Here is a 15,391-nt window from a genome sequence, read left to right on the forward strand (position 1 = left end):
GGCATTGTCTGTCTGGCAGCCAGGGCTGGGATCAAGCACCTCCGCCAAAAGCCCCTGGAAGCCCTGGGTTTTCCTGTTGGCTGCCAAGCCCACCAGACCTGTCTGGGGATGAGCCCAAGTTCCCAGCTGTTGGCCCTCCGTGGCATGGCTGGTGGTTGGGGGAGGGGGCGGTGGGTGGGTCTCTGGCCAGCTGGTGCGGCAGCTCCTGTGAGCCAAGGAGAGGAACCAGAGCCCTGGGCAGCTGGTCTGGGAAGGGAGCCAGGATTGAGCCGTGATTGAGGCCTAAAGGGCTCTCCGAGGGCAGGAGCTGTCCATTGAGGGTGTGGGGACCTTCACTGGTGGGGAGGGTGAAGTGCACAGCCGCTGGGACTGCCCTGCCTTCAAGACATGTGACCTGTGTGGGGAGATACACACGCTTCCTGAACCCAACTAACACAAGGGGGAAAAAGAGCTGCTGGCTCCTTTTCGTTGTTATTTATTTTCTCATTCTGCAAATGTTTATTGAACGTTTCTGAGATTTTAAGAGATTTTGTTGGCTGCTCCTTGTTTATTGCATGTGATTTTTTAGCTCATTATTTTCACACAGCCAGGGGCTGCAAAGTGGGAATGACCTCCTGGGGCAGAGGCCTCTCCTACCCCAACCCCATTATCCTGGGCCCCCAACCATGCCCCTGACTGGGAACGGGGGACTCACAAGCTGTGACAGTATGTACCCCCTCTCCCCAAGGGTGGTCTTGGCCTGCACACTTGGCTTTTCTGCTCCTATGAGATCAGGATACATATCTTGCCTGCCGGAGGAGGCCCTCTACTATTCATGTCTAGTGTGAGACTTTGAATGCTGGTAAAGCCTCTCTTGGAATGAGACCTGACCCAAAGGCACCACCTCTTTCAGCTTTTCATAAGTTTTTTTTTTTAAACTAATACATTAGTTTTAAAAAGTGATGTAAGCTGGATGTAAAAAAGTTCAAACTATACAAGAACTTAGAAAGTAGGAGGTCCTGCGCCACCCACAGTGATGCCATGATAAGGGCCAGTCCTCGAAAGGGTTGAATGCTGTTCTTGCCACAGAGGGATCTTTCCCTAAAACTTGTGATCACACCCCTTCTCATAAGCAGTTCTACTACTTGTCTCAGAGGCAGAGCATTAGATATTAGTGAAGTCAACATATGAGGGTAAAACATAGCTGTGGTACACGCCATGAAGGAAGCTATGGGATCCAGGAGAGGTGTCCTGGGGCTATGCCTTAGTTTGGAGGGCAGGCAGGTCTCCCTGAGGGTGACACTGAAATGAGCCCCACAACTGGAATGCACACTAGGCAGAACTTTATGTACTTCATATGTGGAGTTTTTCAATACATTGTGAACTTTGTCCCACGTGGCAGCAAGTTTTGCATAGGCCCAGGGTTGGAGGAGTTGCTAAAGCCTTTCATGGAGAATCCTAACCACACAAAAGTGAAGTAGTAAAATGAACTGTCACCTACTCATCAGTTGTAAACTCATGACCATCTCTTCAGCTACAGCCCCTTCATGTCCTTGTCTCCATATGAATTACAGTTACCAGACCAATTAATCTCTTAATGTTTCAGCATATTTCTCTGAAGGATACGGACTTTTAAAAAGTGCCATCGAAATGAGAGATTAATATCAAAAAGTCAGTAGTGGCATACTTTAAAACAAAAAAGTACAAGTCACCCAGCTTGATGAATTTTCACGAACACATTAAGCACAAGTTTCAGTGTCTGCAGCTCCCTCAAGTCGTCTCTTAGCAGCTATAAGATGGCTCTGACAGTGGACACGTCCAAAGAGGCTGCTAAGGACACAGCGCTGGAGCCTGGCTGGGCTTCTTACTGTAGGATCTCTAAAGTCCAGAACAAACGGAGAAGGGTTTAGAGTGAGTAGTTCCAGCTTTAACACTTAAGTGTCAAGGACCCTGAGCAAGTCATGAATTTCAAGCTTCAGTTTTCTTATCTTTTTAAATGGGAGTTAAAAAAAAACCAACTTCCTCACAGAGCATTTGAAATAATACAAATATATATTTATTACATATAGTGATATAAACATGATGTATATCTGTTATCTTTATGTAACGGTGGATAACAAAATGTAACATTTCTTAAGATCACCCGGCACCGGACTGAATTCTTCACATATGTTATTTCACATATTTGAAACTGTGCCCAGTATCTTGTTTGGCACTTAAATGTAATTTTCATTCCAACATGGCTTTACCTTGTTCGTTTTGGAGCTGAAGGCCAGGGAAGTTAGGAAAGAGAGTAGATTGGCACGACACCCCCGTGGCAAAGCCGGGACTGGAGGAGTGCCCTGTCCTGTAGACCCAGCTCCCTCTGGCGGGCCTCCAGGGCACAGGCCTTTCCCGCCTGGCCGCGCTTGGGCCTCAGGTCTTTCCGTAGTGAACAGCTCCGCCCCTTCGAACTCTGCGGGAGTCCACCTCCAGGCCGTCTCCTCTAGGCCAATCCGCATGGTCTCAAAATAACGGGAGGCGGGATTAGGGCGGGGCTCTCATTAGATTGGCAGAGCCCTCAGCCACGGGGCTAAGGAGGCTTAGAGATGGACAGCGAGGCTATCCAACAGGCGTGAAGCCAGGGTCCGGCGCGAGCCAATGCTGTCGAGGGGCGGGGCTTAGTTGTGGGTAGAAGGGGCTCGGGGGATTGTCTCCGCTAACGCGGCGGCGTCCGACGTGTGGAGCAGCTGCCAGAATCTTCGGGTGCAGTTTTCGCTGCTGCCATGAGCTATACAGGTGGGCCCGGCAGGGTTGGTGAGGAGAGGGGTCAGGCTTCAGGTGGAGAGGGATAGGGATGTGCCGGAGCCGCGCCGGGCTCGTCCGTGCCTCCCACGGGGCTTGGACACTGCCCTCTCTGCGGTCACAAAATGGCGCCGGGGTCCCGTCGCCTCAGTATCGCGCCCCTCACGCCTCGGCGTCTCAGTTCTTTGTGCTGGCCACCTTGCGTCCCGGCTCCCGACCGCCCGAAGTTTTGGCTTCTGTCGCCGGTGTCGGTGAGTCTTGGTTTCGGCACCTGAGTTCTCGCCTCCGTCCCTGGCCCGGCCCCCTGGGCCCTCGTCGCCTCAGGTCGCCCTTTCTCGGGCCTCGGCCCTTCAGGTCGATCTGCGGACTCGGCTGCCGTCGCCATTGTCCCCCGCGCAGTTTCCCCGCAAATACCGTGGTTGCCCGCCCCACCCTCTCGCCTTTACCTGCCCCAGGCTGGAAGAGGCGCCAGCCCCTCCCTAGAGTGGGGATGTGAGTGAATAAATGCATGAAGCGTTAGAGCCGAATGGGGAACCTCGCATCCTTAGGGACTGAGCCTTGTGAAGAACGGCTGGCTTCCGTGTTAACTCATTGCACAACTGTCAAATTCATTGTGGCGTCGGGGGTTGAATAGACACTGACATACTGACGGGAATTCCTCAAGTGTTTTACAGAAGAGGGCAGACCATAATCGGGAAACGAACGTAGTATGTGTTGTGGAGTAGTCAGTACCCTGAGGACCTTGTTCTATTACGTGGGGGTGGTTGGGGACCTCTGGAGAGCATTGAGCATTTGAGCAGAGACCTGAATGGAACGTGGGAATTAGGGATATCTGGCCAAGGGGGCCCTCCATATAAAGACCTAGTGACAGGAGCTGCCTGGCGTGTTAAACGATCAGCCCAAGGTGATCAGTGGGTCTTGAGCTAAGGGGAGGGAGGGGATGATGAGATTAGAGAGGAAGCCATAGGATATGCCTGGGTGATTACAAATCATCCCTGAATGAATTCAAAGGCTGGCCTGGGACTGCTTTCAGAATAACTGATGAGGCTTTTCAGCCAAGAGCTTCCCTTGTTAATAGGGCTTGAGCTTGTGTGGTTGCTGGGTAAGCTGCATTCTACTTGGAATGTTTAGGACTGAGAATGGAATCTGAGCCTCTGGGGCTGCTCCATAGACAGCTGTATGTTGGCCTTAGATGAGAAGGTAGTGTTAGCTGTCCCTCCTCCAGGTCAGGAGCTTGGCAAGAACTCCAGTTTTTTTAAGCAACCATCCCTTAGCCCAGTGGTTCTCAACCAAGGGCAAGTTTGCCCTCCAGGGGACATTGACAAAGTTTGTAGCGTGGTATTCGGTTGTCACTTCTTGGGGTGGAAGTTGCTACATGTGCATCTAGTGGGTAGAGGCCAGGAATGCTGCTAAAACATGCTATAGTGCAAAGGGTGGCCCCACCCTAAAGAATTTTCTGGCCTCAAACATCAGTAGTGCCAAGGTTGAGCAACCCTGCCCTAGCCTTTGTGTACCTTTTCTGGTTCACCAGGGAAGTCAGTCAGGTTGATACTAACATAACTGAAATTGAAAACTGATCCTATTCACCAAATCTTATCAAGAACTGGAAGACAGTTTTGTGGTTCTTAGGGACAGGACTGCTGAAGAAACCAGGGGAAGACTGATTGGGTGCTGGTGGATAGCTTAATAATGATCCATTTAATTTCATAGACAAGGAAGCTGATGTATACAGGTCACAGATGGTCAAGTTTGAATTTCAGCTCCATATCTTGTAGGCTGTAATTCTGTGTTTGAGTTGGCAGTGAGGTAGCCAAGCTAATGAGGTTATGATTAGTTTTCCCCTGATCTTGACCAACTGAAAACCACAGTTGCTTTATAACGTGTGATTTTCCCTTTTAAGAAGCAGACCACTAAAGTCAGAGGCATGTGAGGACTTCCCTGGCAATCCAATGGTTAAGATTCCACTGCAGGGCCACTGGTTCAGTTCCTGGTGGGGGAACTAAGACCCCACATGTCAGGAAGTGCTGTCATAAATAAATAAATGAATGAATGAATGTCAGGCATTTTATGTCACATTTTAGACAACTCGTTGCCTTTAAGAGGAATTTCTGGAGGCCTTAAAGCAAATGTTAGCATTATTAGTAAGGGTAGAAGGTGATTTAAAATGTATCTTTTTGATAACTTATCTAATTTTTTAATCTAATTTTATTATGTATACTTGAAAAAGAAGGTTCTGTCTCTACCACCAAGGGGAGGAAGATAGGAGCAGTGGAAAAACAGGACAAAAAATCCAGAATCAGATCTTTAAACAAAGGTCTGAAATGCTACCAGTCTTTTTATAGGAACATTCATCATGTCATATATTTTCTCTGTGTTAGGAATGCACAGGTGGTTTAGCTGGATGGCTCTGGCTTGGGATTTCTCATAAGGTTACATTTTGGATGTTAGTTGGGACCTTAGACATCTGAAGGCTGAACTTGGGCTGAAGGTGACTCAGACTAATGTGCCTGACAGGTTGATGCTGGCTATTGATTTCTGTACTATCTGGAGCTCTCCACAGGCCTACTAGAGGGTCCTTACTATATGCTGGCTTATAGTAAGAGTGAATAATCTGAGAAAGAATGAGGTGGAAGCCTCAAAAGTTGCACTGGGTCATTTCTGCAATATCTTCTATTAAACTGCCTCCATCTATTTGGGAAGAGACAACATGATGTCAGAAGGCCAGAATCATTGGAGGCCATCTTGGAGGCTGATTTTCACTGGATAGTGGAGGTTGGCTGCAACCTAACCTCTTTCCTATTGTCTTCCAGTTTTTGTCACTTGATATTATTTTTTCAAAGAATCCCCTTCTAAAAAAAGAAGGAAAAGAATAAAATAGAGAAGCTTTGTGTGTTTTTGAGCAAAAAAGGTATCAGAGAGGCTGGCCAGTAGGGAGGGGCTGTGATACACAGTTATAAACCCATGGTCTGACCTTTCACTTTATAGGACCAAAAATTTGCTTATTTTATTTTTTCACTCAGAGCTTATTTTTTCATTCAGAATTTAATCAAGCTGAAAAATTGAACCAAGACAAGATCGATACTCAAGCCAGATAAGAATTGGTTCATAATTGGAGCATAACTAGCTAAAGAAGGTCCTGCCCTGGGGGCAGTGTTGTGGCACAGAATATTAATGTAGAGAGGACAGAACTAGAGCTGAGTTTGCCTTTGAACTCTGAAGGTTTGGTTGACTGATGAATTATCTTTCCTTTTTCTCAAAGAAGAATCAGGGCCCTCTCCCCTGAATATACATAGATCTTTTGCTCTATAGCTTTAATACTGTGTATTTAATCCAGTATGTATTCCTGTTAGCTTGTGGTACGTTCTAGTTGCAGCTGCAGTACCTTCAGACCATGTTACCTAAAGTCTGGAGTTGTTTTGCCAGTGGCACTATTGCTGAACAAACAGGTTTCCAGAAGCTAGTTGACCAAACAATGGAAAAGGCCAGTGTAAGGTGGTACTTACATTGGGAGCCTTCCCCACAGGTGAACCTTCTTTAGATTACTTTCAATGTTTCTTGTGTATTGTTATTATCAGGGTTACAGTTTGGGCATCTCAGGAAGGTTCTGGGTCCCTGGAGGAAATCCATTCCAGTGTGCCCTCTTTAATTAGGGTATGTAGGAAATGTTGGATTTATATGCTTCTGTCACCAGCTCTGTTATTCCCCCGTGCCCAGTTTCAGCCCCCTCCTCTGGGAAGTAAAGTGTGGATCCACTGATCTTTGTTTGAAACCCTTGGAGCTGGGTGTGTTTTGGAATTCTAGCTTAAAAGGACATTGCATGACACCTGTAGTGGGGTTTGGGGCAGCACTTTGTAATTAAATGAAGAAAGATAAAGAATGTCCTCATGGGTCAGTTTTTCCCAAAATGCATGTTGACACCACATTTGACGAAAACACTTGGTTTTCAGACCTTTTTGGACTTTGGAATTGGCAGGGTAAGGGATCTTGGCCCTGTCCCTTTTGTTGGCTGTGGTGAGGATGAAGCAAAATAATGCAGATGAACCCCTTAGCACCCTGCAGGAAAAACACTTGTTCAGTGTTGGCTGCTGTTGCTGTCCTATTTGTCGCTATGGTCTTAAGAAATGAACTGGAAAAAAAAAAAAAAAAGAGAAGTAGAAAGAGTGTCAACAAATACTTGAATGCCTGCCCAGGGAAAGGCACTTGGTGTATGCTTTTATTGTGAAAGCTACTGGAGGTGCTGGCTTTAATTTTTAGGTCATGAGTTGGGTCTTGATGGGAACAGGCAAATGTTGCCTCTTACGGTGTCTATCATAATTTCAGTGCTAAGGGCAAATCACTTAAAAATATTTTACAAAAATATTTTAAAAGTGTAGATTAAAAGATAATCAGCATTTGAGACCAGTAGTTTCTGGTAGAAGTTCAGATTTTCTGTACTTGTTACTAATTCATTAGAAGTTGAGAAATAGTATAAGATTTGAGAAGATTGGAAATTATACATAGAATCTATAATGCTTGTTCCATATAAACATGCTAACCCCAAGTAATTACATTTAAGAGGTAATTGTAATACACTTTTTTTTTTTTTAATGGGCAGATGAAAAATATATATAAGCTTTAGATTTGGGGGAATGGAATAGGTATTATTTACCTTAACATTGTTCAAAATTAACCCCCATTGTTATTTGAATTGGAGCTCACCTTTCAGTGATATAAACACTTTCTTCATTTACCTGAATAATTTGGGTACCCATTTATCAAAACAGGGTACTGGTTTAAAGATTTAAAAATGTTTATCCAATTCTTCTGACATAACAAGTTAAATATAGCCTGCCTTTCCTTTGGTTGATATGTTCTGGAGGTGTTCAGAAACCAAAAGTTTTGGTGGTTTTCCAGTGAGGGGAGGGTCTGCCAGGCAGTCTCCACTGAAGGGTAGTCTTAGGTCATCTTCATGTGGCTTTTTTGGAGAAATTAACCACACTGTACATATATTTAGGCTTTGTCCAGGGATCTGAAACCACTTTGCAGTCAACGTACTCAGACACAAGCGCCCAGCCCACCTGTGATTACGGTAAGTGTGGGCCCCTGGGAATTGGAGGGTGTGTGCTCTGCTTTTAGTGGCAGAGCAATCCACTGGTTTATTAGTTGCCTTTAACAGTGCTGTCACACTGTCTTTTCCAAATGCAAACTTGTGTGAAATGGTATGGTGGGCTCTTAGAATAGCTTCAGGGGGTTAGAATTGCCCTTTGGGGGCAATTATGGGAAAGAGGTCTGTTATTGAGCAAGCTGGAATTCTTGACTGTATATGATTGGTTCTTTTGACCCTTTGACAAACTGTTAGAAGTACTTGTGGCCTGTGACAAAGATGTAGGTTCAGAAAATCCCCTCGAGGGAGGGTCTGGGGAGGAGAGTAGCCAATCAAAGTCCAAAGGATTGATGTGAGCAGAAACCAAGCCATTAACTTAACCCCAGGGTAGTGCATGAGATTCCAGTGTAGGAGAGGCTGCCTGTCTGAATCTAGATGGCTTTTAGAGACACAGTCAGGCTGGTAGGCTCCTCACACACAGGGTTGAAAGTTTCTCATTGATTTCTCAACTGTGGACAGACACACTGAATCTCTAATTCAGAAGGATCCATAGATATTCTATTGGTGTCTCTCAGCAGTCCAAAACTGCCAGTAAAGCTGTTTCTCTGTGATTTGTGACCATGACCCTAGTTCTCTGTCATGAAGGAGCTTTCTTCAAAGGGTTTTGCCTTGGTTATTGAGATGGGTAATTGGTTTTACTGCCAAGGTCTAGGGAAAGACTGAGTCTACACAGTCACATTCTCTCAGGAGTCACTGATTAAATGGAAATAAGTAAAACTCCCTGAAGGATTGTCAGATTGTCCCAGGGGAGAGAGAGAGAGACTTAAAAAAATGTTCTGAAAATGAGTAAGGAGGTATCAAATAGTTCATAAGGAGGAGAAACTTTGTTTGCATGGCTTCTCTGTCCTGCCCTCCCTGCCTCAACCCTTTTCATTAGACATAATCCCAAATTACACATCTTTTTTGAACCATTTTCTCTCAAGTTTATATATTCTAGTCCAGAGCATTTTATAAGATGTGGCATTTGCAAATATTTTCTCCCAGGCTGGGGCTTATCTATTTGTTCTCTTGATAGTATCTTTTGAAGAACACAAATTCTTAATTTTGGTGAAGTCCAATTCATCAGTCTTTTATTTTTGTTTTAAAAATCTTGCAGCTGTGCTGTGTGGCATGTGGAATCTTAATTCCCTGACCAGGGATTGAACTTGAGTCTTAACCACTGGACTGCCAGGGAAATGCCAATCTTTTTTTTTTTTTTGCACCGACTCTTCTTTGCAGCGCAGGAGCTTCTCTAGTTGCAAGATGTTTCTCTAGTTGTAGAACACAGGCTCTAGAGCGCATGGGCTCAGTAATTACAGCACATGGGACTCTCTAGTTGTGACTCTTGAGCTTAGTTGCCTGACCAGGGTTTGAACCCAAGTCCCCTGCTTGCGTTGGAAGGCAGATTCTCAACCACTGGATCACCAGGGAAATCCCCCCAGTTGTATCTCGGAAATTTATACTTAACCCAAGGTCACAAAGATTTTAAGCGCTTCATAGTCTTAGGTTTTACATTTATTTTGTGATTTTGAGTTAATATTTCTACCAGGTATACAATGTAAGTCAAGATTCTTCGTTACCTTTGTTGAAAATTAATTGAATGTATATGTGTGGGTCTGTATCTGGATTCTAATTCTCTTTCATTGATTTGCCTGTCTTAAGTTTCCTCTAGTACCTTACTGTCTTGATCACTATAGTCAGTCTTGAAATTTATGAATATGAGTCCTCTAGGTTTATTCTTTTTCCAAAATTGACTTGGATATTCTTGTTCCTTAGCTTGTAAGTATAAATTTTAGAATCAGTTTGTCAATTTCTATAAAAATTCCTCTGGAGATTTGGAGTGGAATGGTCTTGAATCTATAGTTTGGGAGAATTGAAATCTTAACAGTATTAAGCCTTCTAATATGTGAACACAGTATGTCACTTCATTTGTTCATGTCTTTTTTTTTTTTTTTTTAGTGTTTTGTAGTTTTTGCACACAAATCTTACACATATTTTGTTCAGTTTACAGCTAAGCATTTCATGTCTTTAATGGTATGGGATATGATAGTTTTCAAAAATTCAGTTTCCAATTGTTCATTGCTGTTATGTAGAAATTTGATTTTTTTTTTCTTTTTGTATGTTGATCTTGTAATAAAACCTTGCTAAGCTCACTTATTCACAAGTTAACTTTTTTTTCCACTAGTAACTTTTTTTTGTAGTTTTTTTTTTTTTTTTTTGGAGAAGTTTTACATCATGTTTTGAAGGAATAGTTTTACTTCTGGCTTAAATTGTAAGACTAATATAACAACGTTTAAATAACATTTTGAAAAACAGTCAACCAAGGTCCCACCATTTTATACTTGTCAGCATAGTTATTTTAGGTAGTTGAATAACTTACAGGCGGCTAGAACTTGTTTTGTTGTGCTGTTAGAGCGTTTCCTTGGGCAGCATAAGGCTTAGTAGTTTCTTTTTTGATGCCTATGTGATATTACTGAGTAGGTTGACCGTAATGTGATTAACTATTACCTTAAAGTCAAACATTTACATAGTTCTCTATTTTTGCTCTTTAAATACTGTTTTCTATAACCAGCTCCTTTTCTTTACTTTTTCTTTCCTTCTTTCTTTTTTTGGTTTCCTTTTTAAAAATAAATTACATTCTTAAAATAGTCTGTCAACTATGGTCTCATCTCTGTGGAGATGAAGTGAATTCCAGTGTTCTTTTGCAAGGGAGTCACCAAAGAACACAGTGTAGACAAAGATTTCCCCTGAGGGGATCTGGCTGGGGAGCCCACCAGGATTACTCTAGGCATAGCAGGTAGCACATAGAGAGTGCTTGCCTGCCGCTGTCACAGGAGCCACCAGCCTGTGCTTGTGTTCAGAGTTAATGCCTACTGCTGCTTCCTTTCTTTGTGCTTCTTTGCTGGTCTGGCAAGTCCTCAGTAGTGGAAGCCTGGAGTAGGGCAGGGACACCATATTTGGGACTCAGGCATAGCCTCGATGGGCTGCCTTTGTCTCCCAGTCCTGTCTCTTTTTGAATAGCCAGTGTCCACTGTCCTGGTTGCAGACAGCCACGTGGCCAGACCCTTTTAGCTGTTGGGACTAAGTGTGCATTATTCCTTGTGTGGCTGTGCCAGCCACTCTTCTTGCCTGTTTGAATGCCCCATTCACCACTCACTCCTTGCATGATCTCCACCTGCTGTCCCTTGCTGCTCTCTAATTATTTAGGGTCTGCTTTACCACACAGTGCTCTGGGCCTGAGGAGTGCCTGGGACTGCTAGCTTCTGTTCTGTGTGCTCTGAGCATGATAATCGTTGAATAAACAAATGAATGAGAAGCCCCTGCTTTGATTTCCCCAGCTGTAGAGGATTTTTGCTTTGTGAGCTCTAGCATGTCCACGGTTCATTAGTGTTCATCTCTAGGTCGTTGCTGGTTTCCAGTGTCTCCCTATTCATTTGTGCAGTAGATCGAGGGGAAACCTGAGTATAGGATCTCAGCTTGCCCCACCTCGCATGTTCACTCTGATTCATCTTCTCAGTGTATGCACTCTTGCCTTCCTGTGGCTGGATTCTTTTGTTCCTCACGCTCCTGTCTTGCTGAGCTTTGGTCCTCTCTCTGTTCTGGGACAAGGATGACTTGTCTCTCTGCAAGGTAGACATTGTGGAATAGGAGATAACTCTGAGGTCCCACCAGAGACACTGGGAAAGTGGTCTCCTGTTCTCATGTACTTCCTTGGGAAAGAATCGTGTGTGCTCGACTCAGAGATTGCCCTTTGCTTTGCACTTGGTCAGTTTTCAGTGGCTTTATGTTTTCGAAGGAAAGAATTTTTCTTCAGTTCAGTTCAGTTCAGTTCAGTTTCAGTCGCTCAGTCATGTCCGACTCTTTGCAACCCCATGAATCGCAGCACGCCAGGCCTCCCTGTCCATCACCAATTTTTCTTATGTGCTATAATAAAATGCAAAGTACATTTAGTTTATAAGCCAAATTGTATTTTCATCAATTCTTCTCAAGAGTGGTGTCCTGTCTTTCCCTCTGCTTATGTGTTCCAGCACAGCATACTTACACAATTCAAGGGCTTGATAGTTCTCCCTGTTAAGGCAGACGTTTGAGGGACTAGGGTGGTTATTTTCTCTGCTCCAGTTGGCTTTGTCGGGTGATCTGATTGACAGGATTTTGGAGTGGATATGAGCTCTTTGCTGAGCTTCTTTTACAGCATGGAATCAGTGTGAGGCACCAGAACTGCTTGACTCTCCTCTCATTGGTGCTTAGCCAAGGGCGAGAGTAATCTTCCAATTCTGACTTATTGCGGAAGCCATATAGGAGCTTGCAACACTCCCTGAGAGTGTTAGGAGTCGGGGGTTCCTTAAATAGCAGATGGTCAGAGCCACGAAAGATTGGGCACCAGGGCAACACGTGGCCTGGGTCAGTTATATAGTGCTCTCAAGCTCAAGGCTTCTCAGTTAGGGGAGGTTCAGCCTCCTATAACCGCTCAGGTTCTAGGAATCATTGTTTTTATGCCGGAATTAGACTCTCATCATACTGTAAGCAATTATAGATATAATTGCCCTTTTACTTTTTTGTAGGATATGGAACTTGGAACTCTGGGACAAACAGAGGCAAGTATTATTCCCATGATCACTCTTCTCTCCCTTGGGATTGGACTGGTTGAGTCTTTCTGCCACTGTGCAGCTTAACCAAGGTTTCGGAATGGGGCTTGCCTTTGGGGGTCCAAGGTGCCCTGGGGCTGGCTGTTCCTTCCCAGAAGGCTGGGCCCATCCAGCCTTGGGTGGCTAAAATCCAGGCTTGTCTCTGTGACCAAAGGTGTTCTTGTCTCTTTGTTTGTCTGTCTCTCCTCGCCCCCTCCATCTTGTCTGTCTGTCTGTCTTTCTGTCTCCATCGTTGCAGGCTACGAGAACTATGGTTATGGCTATGGCTATGGCCAGGATAACACCACCAACTATGGGTATGGTATGGCCACTTCAAACTCTTGGGAAATGCCTAACTCTGACACAGATGCAAACCCTAGTGCCATGGGTAGTGCCAGTGCTGATTCCGTTTTGTCCAGAATTAACCAACGCTTAGATATGGTGCCGCATTTGGAGACGGACATGATACAAGGAGGCGTGTACGGCTCAGGTGGAGAAAGGTGAGTGGGCACCAGCCTAGGGGCGAAGGCTTTGCAGGGTCACCCTCTGCCCCCTGGCAGTCTCCCTCTCCTGAACTTCCTGTTATATCTGTCTGTTTTCTCCTTCTTTGCTGTACTGCTGGGGCTTCCCAGAGACTGTGTAGGGTCTGTTTCACATTCCTTCTCTGGCTTGTGTCCCGTCCTCCCTCCATCCTCACCCATTGCCTGGTGGTGAGCCTCTTTTCCAGCTTGCAGAGGGCCAAGCAAGCCCACTCTGGGCTGGTTTCACTGTGACCTCTGAGTGGCTCTTCTCAGGATCATTGTTGAATGACTCTTCCCTCTGGAGACAGCCATTTGAAGTCCTTGCAATACTTTGCACCCTGCACTCTGTCAGGGCACGACCGTTTGGGTTGTGTATGAAGGATGGGGTGAGCCCTCGGGCTGAGCACGGCGAGCTGTGCCGTCCCACGTAAGGCACGGGAAAGATGGGGGCACATCCTAGCCACCCTTAGTGCCTTATCAATGTGTAGCTGTTGAGCCTCAGAAGTGCCCCTGTGGGGAGCTGTTGATGTCCTCACTTTGTAGATGAGGAAAGTGAAGCGCCCATGGGTTGCATCTCTTACCCAGAGGCACACAGGAGCTGGGCCTCCCACTCAGATCTGCCTTCAGGTTTGTGCTTGTCTGATCTGGTGCTGGCCCAGGAGTTCTGTGCCCTAGTGAGAGGTTTCGGTGAGAAGGGCACATGTATTTCTACCACGGGATGGAGTGAAGTGGCCTAATGGCTCCAGTTGACAGATGGGAGAGAGTAAGGAGGGGCCTGGCCAGACACTGATAGGGCCAAGTGAGGCTCCAGGAGCACTAGGGCTGAGGGTGCCAAGGAGACTTCTGCTTGCATGGGCTCTCTAGCAAGCAGAAAGTGTTAGGGGAGGCCCAGCACATCCCCTCTCCTTGTGCCTGATAGTCATCGTGTTGGATCTGAGGCTGCCAGATGGTGGGGCCGGGGCAGGGGGGCTTGGGGGGTGGTTGGGCTGACATTGCTGCTGGTGCCAGCTGCCTGTGTACCATCTTGCAGCAACCTAAAGCTGGAAAGCAGGGTTCAGAGACAGAGTGACAGTTGGGTCGCCCTGGCCTCTTCTTTCATGCTGCTGGTGCTTCTTAACTACCCAGCTTTGGCAAAGAGACGTGTGGGGCCTGGGCCTGTGGGCTGCAGCCGAAGTTAGAATAGCTGTCTCTGATTCCACAGTCAGAACGTCTGGCTTGCTTTCCCACTTGCTGTGTAGGCTATGATGCCCTGTCCTGGGCACCAGGGATTATACGAGCTCATAAGAGTTCTGTTCTTGTCATTGGGCAAGCTTGCAGCGTCTTTCCTGGCAAACGTTCTGTATTCTTTTTTGTTTTCAGTGGTGAGGGGGTTTGAAGGTTTCCTGTGAAAGTTACCAGCCCCAGTGGACAAAACACTGATGCTCTGGATTGCCCACGTATTACGGGATGTTGGGATGCTTGGCTCTGCCCCTCGAGGAGCGGCCTTGGGCATTGTGACTGCCACAGACACATGCACATTTCCTGTGGCCCTGCTCTTCCCCTGAGACCTACTCTACCCTAGTAGTCAGTCCTTGTTGGGGTCTGAAAGCTGGTGCGTGGTCATATGCAGGCTTGGGGACATGAGCTGGGGGGAACTGCTAGCTTCTAGAAGTCTGCCCCGAGAAGCCTTTTAAGTTGGCATTTCTAAACGTTGGTTCTCTACAGTGGGCTGGGGTAGTGCTGGAGTGGGTCTTCTGTCCCTGAAACGGGACGGTTTGCTGGAAGGCAGGAACAGAAGGGTGAGGGGACCCGAGGCCCCCTTGATGCTTGTCATCTGCCTCTGCAGGTATGATTCCTACGAGGCCTGTGACTCGAGGGCTGTCCTGAGCGAGCGTGACTTGTACCGTTCGGGCTATGACTACGGAGAGCTTGACCCTGATATGGAAATGGCCTATGAGGGCCAGTACGATGCCTACCGCGACCAGTTCCGCATGCGTGGCAGCGACACTTTTGGCCCACGGGCTCAGGGCTGGGCCCGGGACTCCCGAAGTGGCCGGCCGATGGCCTCGGGCTATGGGCGCATGTGGGAAGACCCCATGGGGGCCCGGGGCCAGTGCATGCCTGGTGCCTCCCGGCTGCCCTCCCTCTTCTCCCAGAACATCATCCCTGAGTACGGCATGTTCCAGGGCATGCGTGGCGGGGGCACCTTCCCAGGTGGCTCCCGATTTGGCTTTGGGTTTGGCAATGGCATGAAGCAGATGAGGCGGACCTGGAAGACCTGGACCACGGCTGACTTCCGGGTGAGTGAAAGGGGCCCCTCCTGGTCTGTGACTGAGAAAGTGAAGGGCCTGAAGCCGTTTACCCTGACCCTGCTCGCTCTT

The 15,391-nt window shown here is 46.5% G+C and overlaps 1 protein-coding gene across 50 annotated transcripts in view; it reads left to right on the plus strand.

Annotated features, from left to right (window-relative positions):
• The first annotated feature begins 2,679 nt into the window (after window positions 1-2,679).
• The window catches only part of AKAP8L (A-kinase anchoring protein 8 like), a 31,983-nt gene continuing 19,271 nt past the window's right edge, over window positions 2,680-15,391 (plus strand). For 17 of the 50 annotated variants that reach the window (XR_015166571.1, XR_015166569.1, XR_015166572.1 and 14 more), the window contains exons 1-5: window positions 2,680-3,014; window positions 7,757-7,831; window positions 12,448-12,480; window positions 12,770-13,010; window positions 14,857-15,310. Coding sequence is in view for 6 of the 50 variants with exons in the window: in XM_086408740.1 (XP_086264866.1) it covers window positions 2,816-3,014; window positions 7,757-7,831; window positions 12,448-12,480; window positions 12,770-13,010; window positions 14,857-15,310 (1,002 nt within the window). In the remaining 44 variants the exon portion in view is untranslated. The remainder of the gene's footprint in view (window positions 3,015-7,756; window positions 7,832-12,447; window positions 12,481-12,769; window positions 13,011-14,856; window positions 15,311-15,391) is intronic. The other 33 variants (XR_015166587.1, XR_015166591.1, XR_015166585.1 and 30 more) reach the window with 5 other exon arrangements.

The sequence above is a fragment of the Bos grunniens genome, chromosome 7, assembly GCF_055505025.1.
Source record: "Bos grunniens cultivar Pamir isolate PY7600 chromosome 7, Bosgru_T2T1.0, whole genome shotgun sequence".
Classification (NCBI taxonomy): domain Eukaryota; kingdom Metazoa; phylum Chordata; class Mammalia; order Artiodactyla; family Bovidae; genus Bos; species Bos grunniens.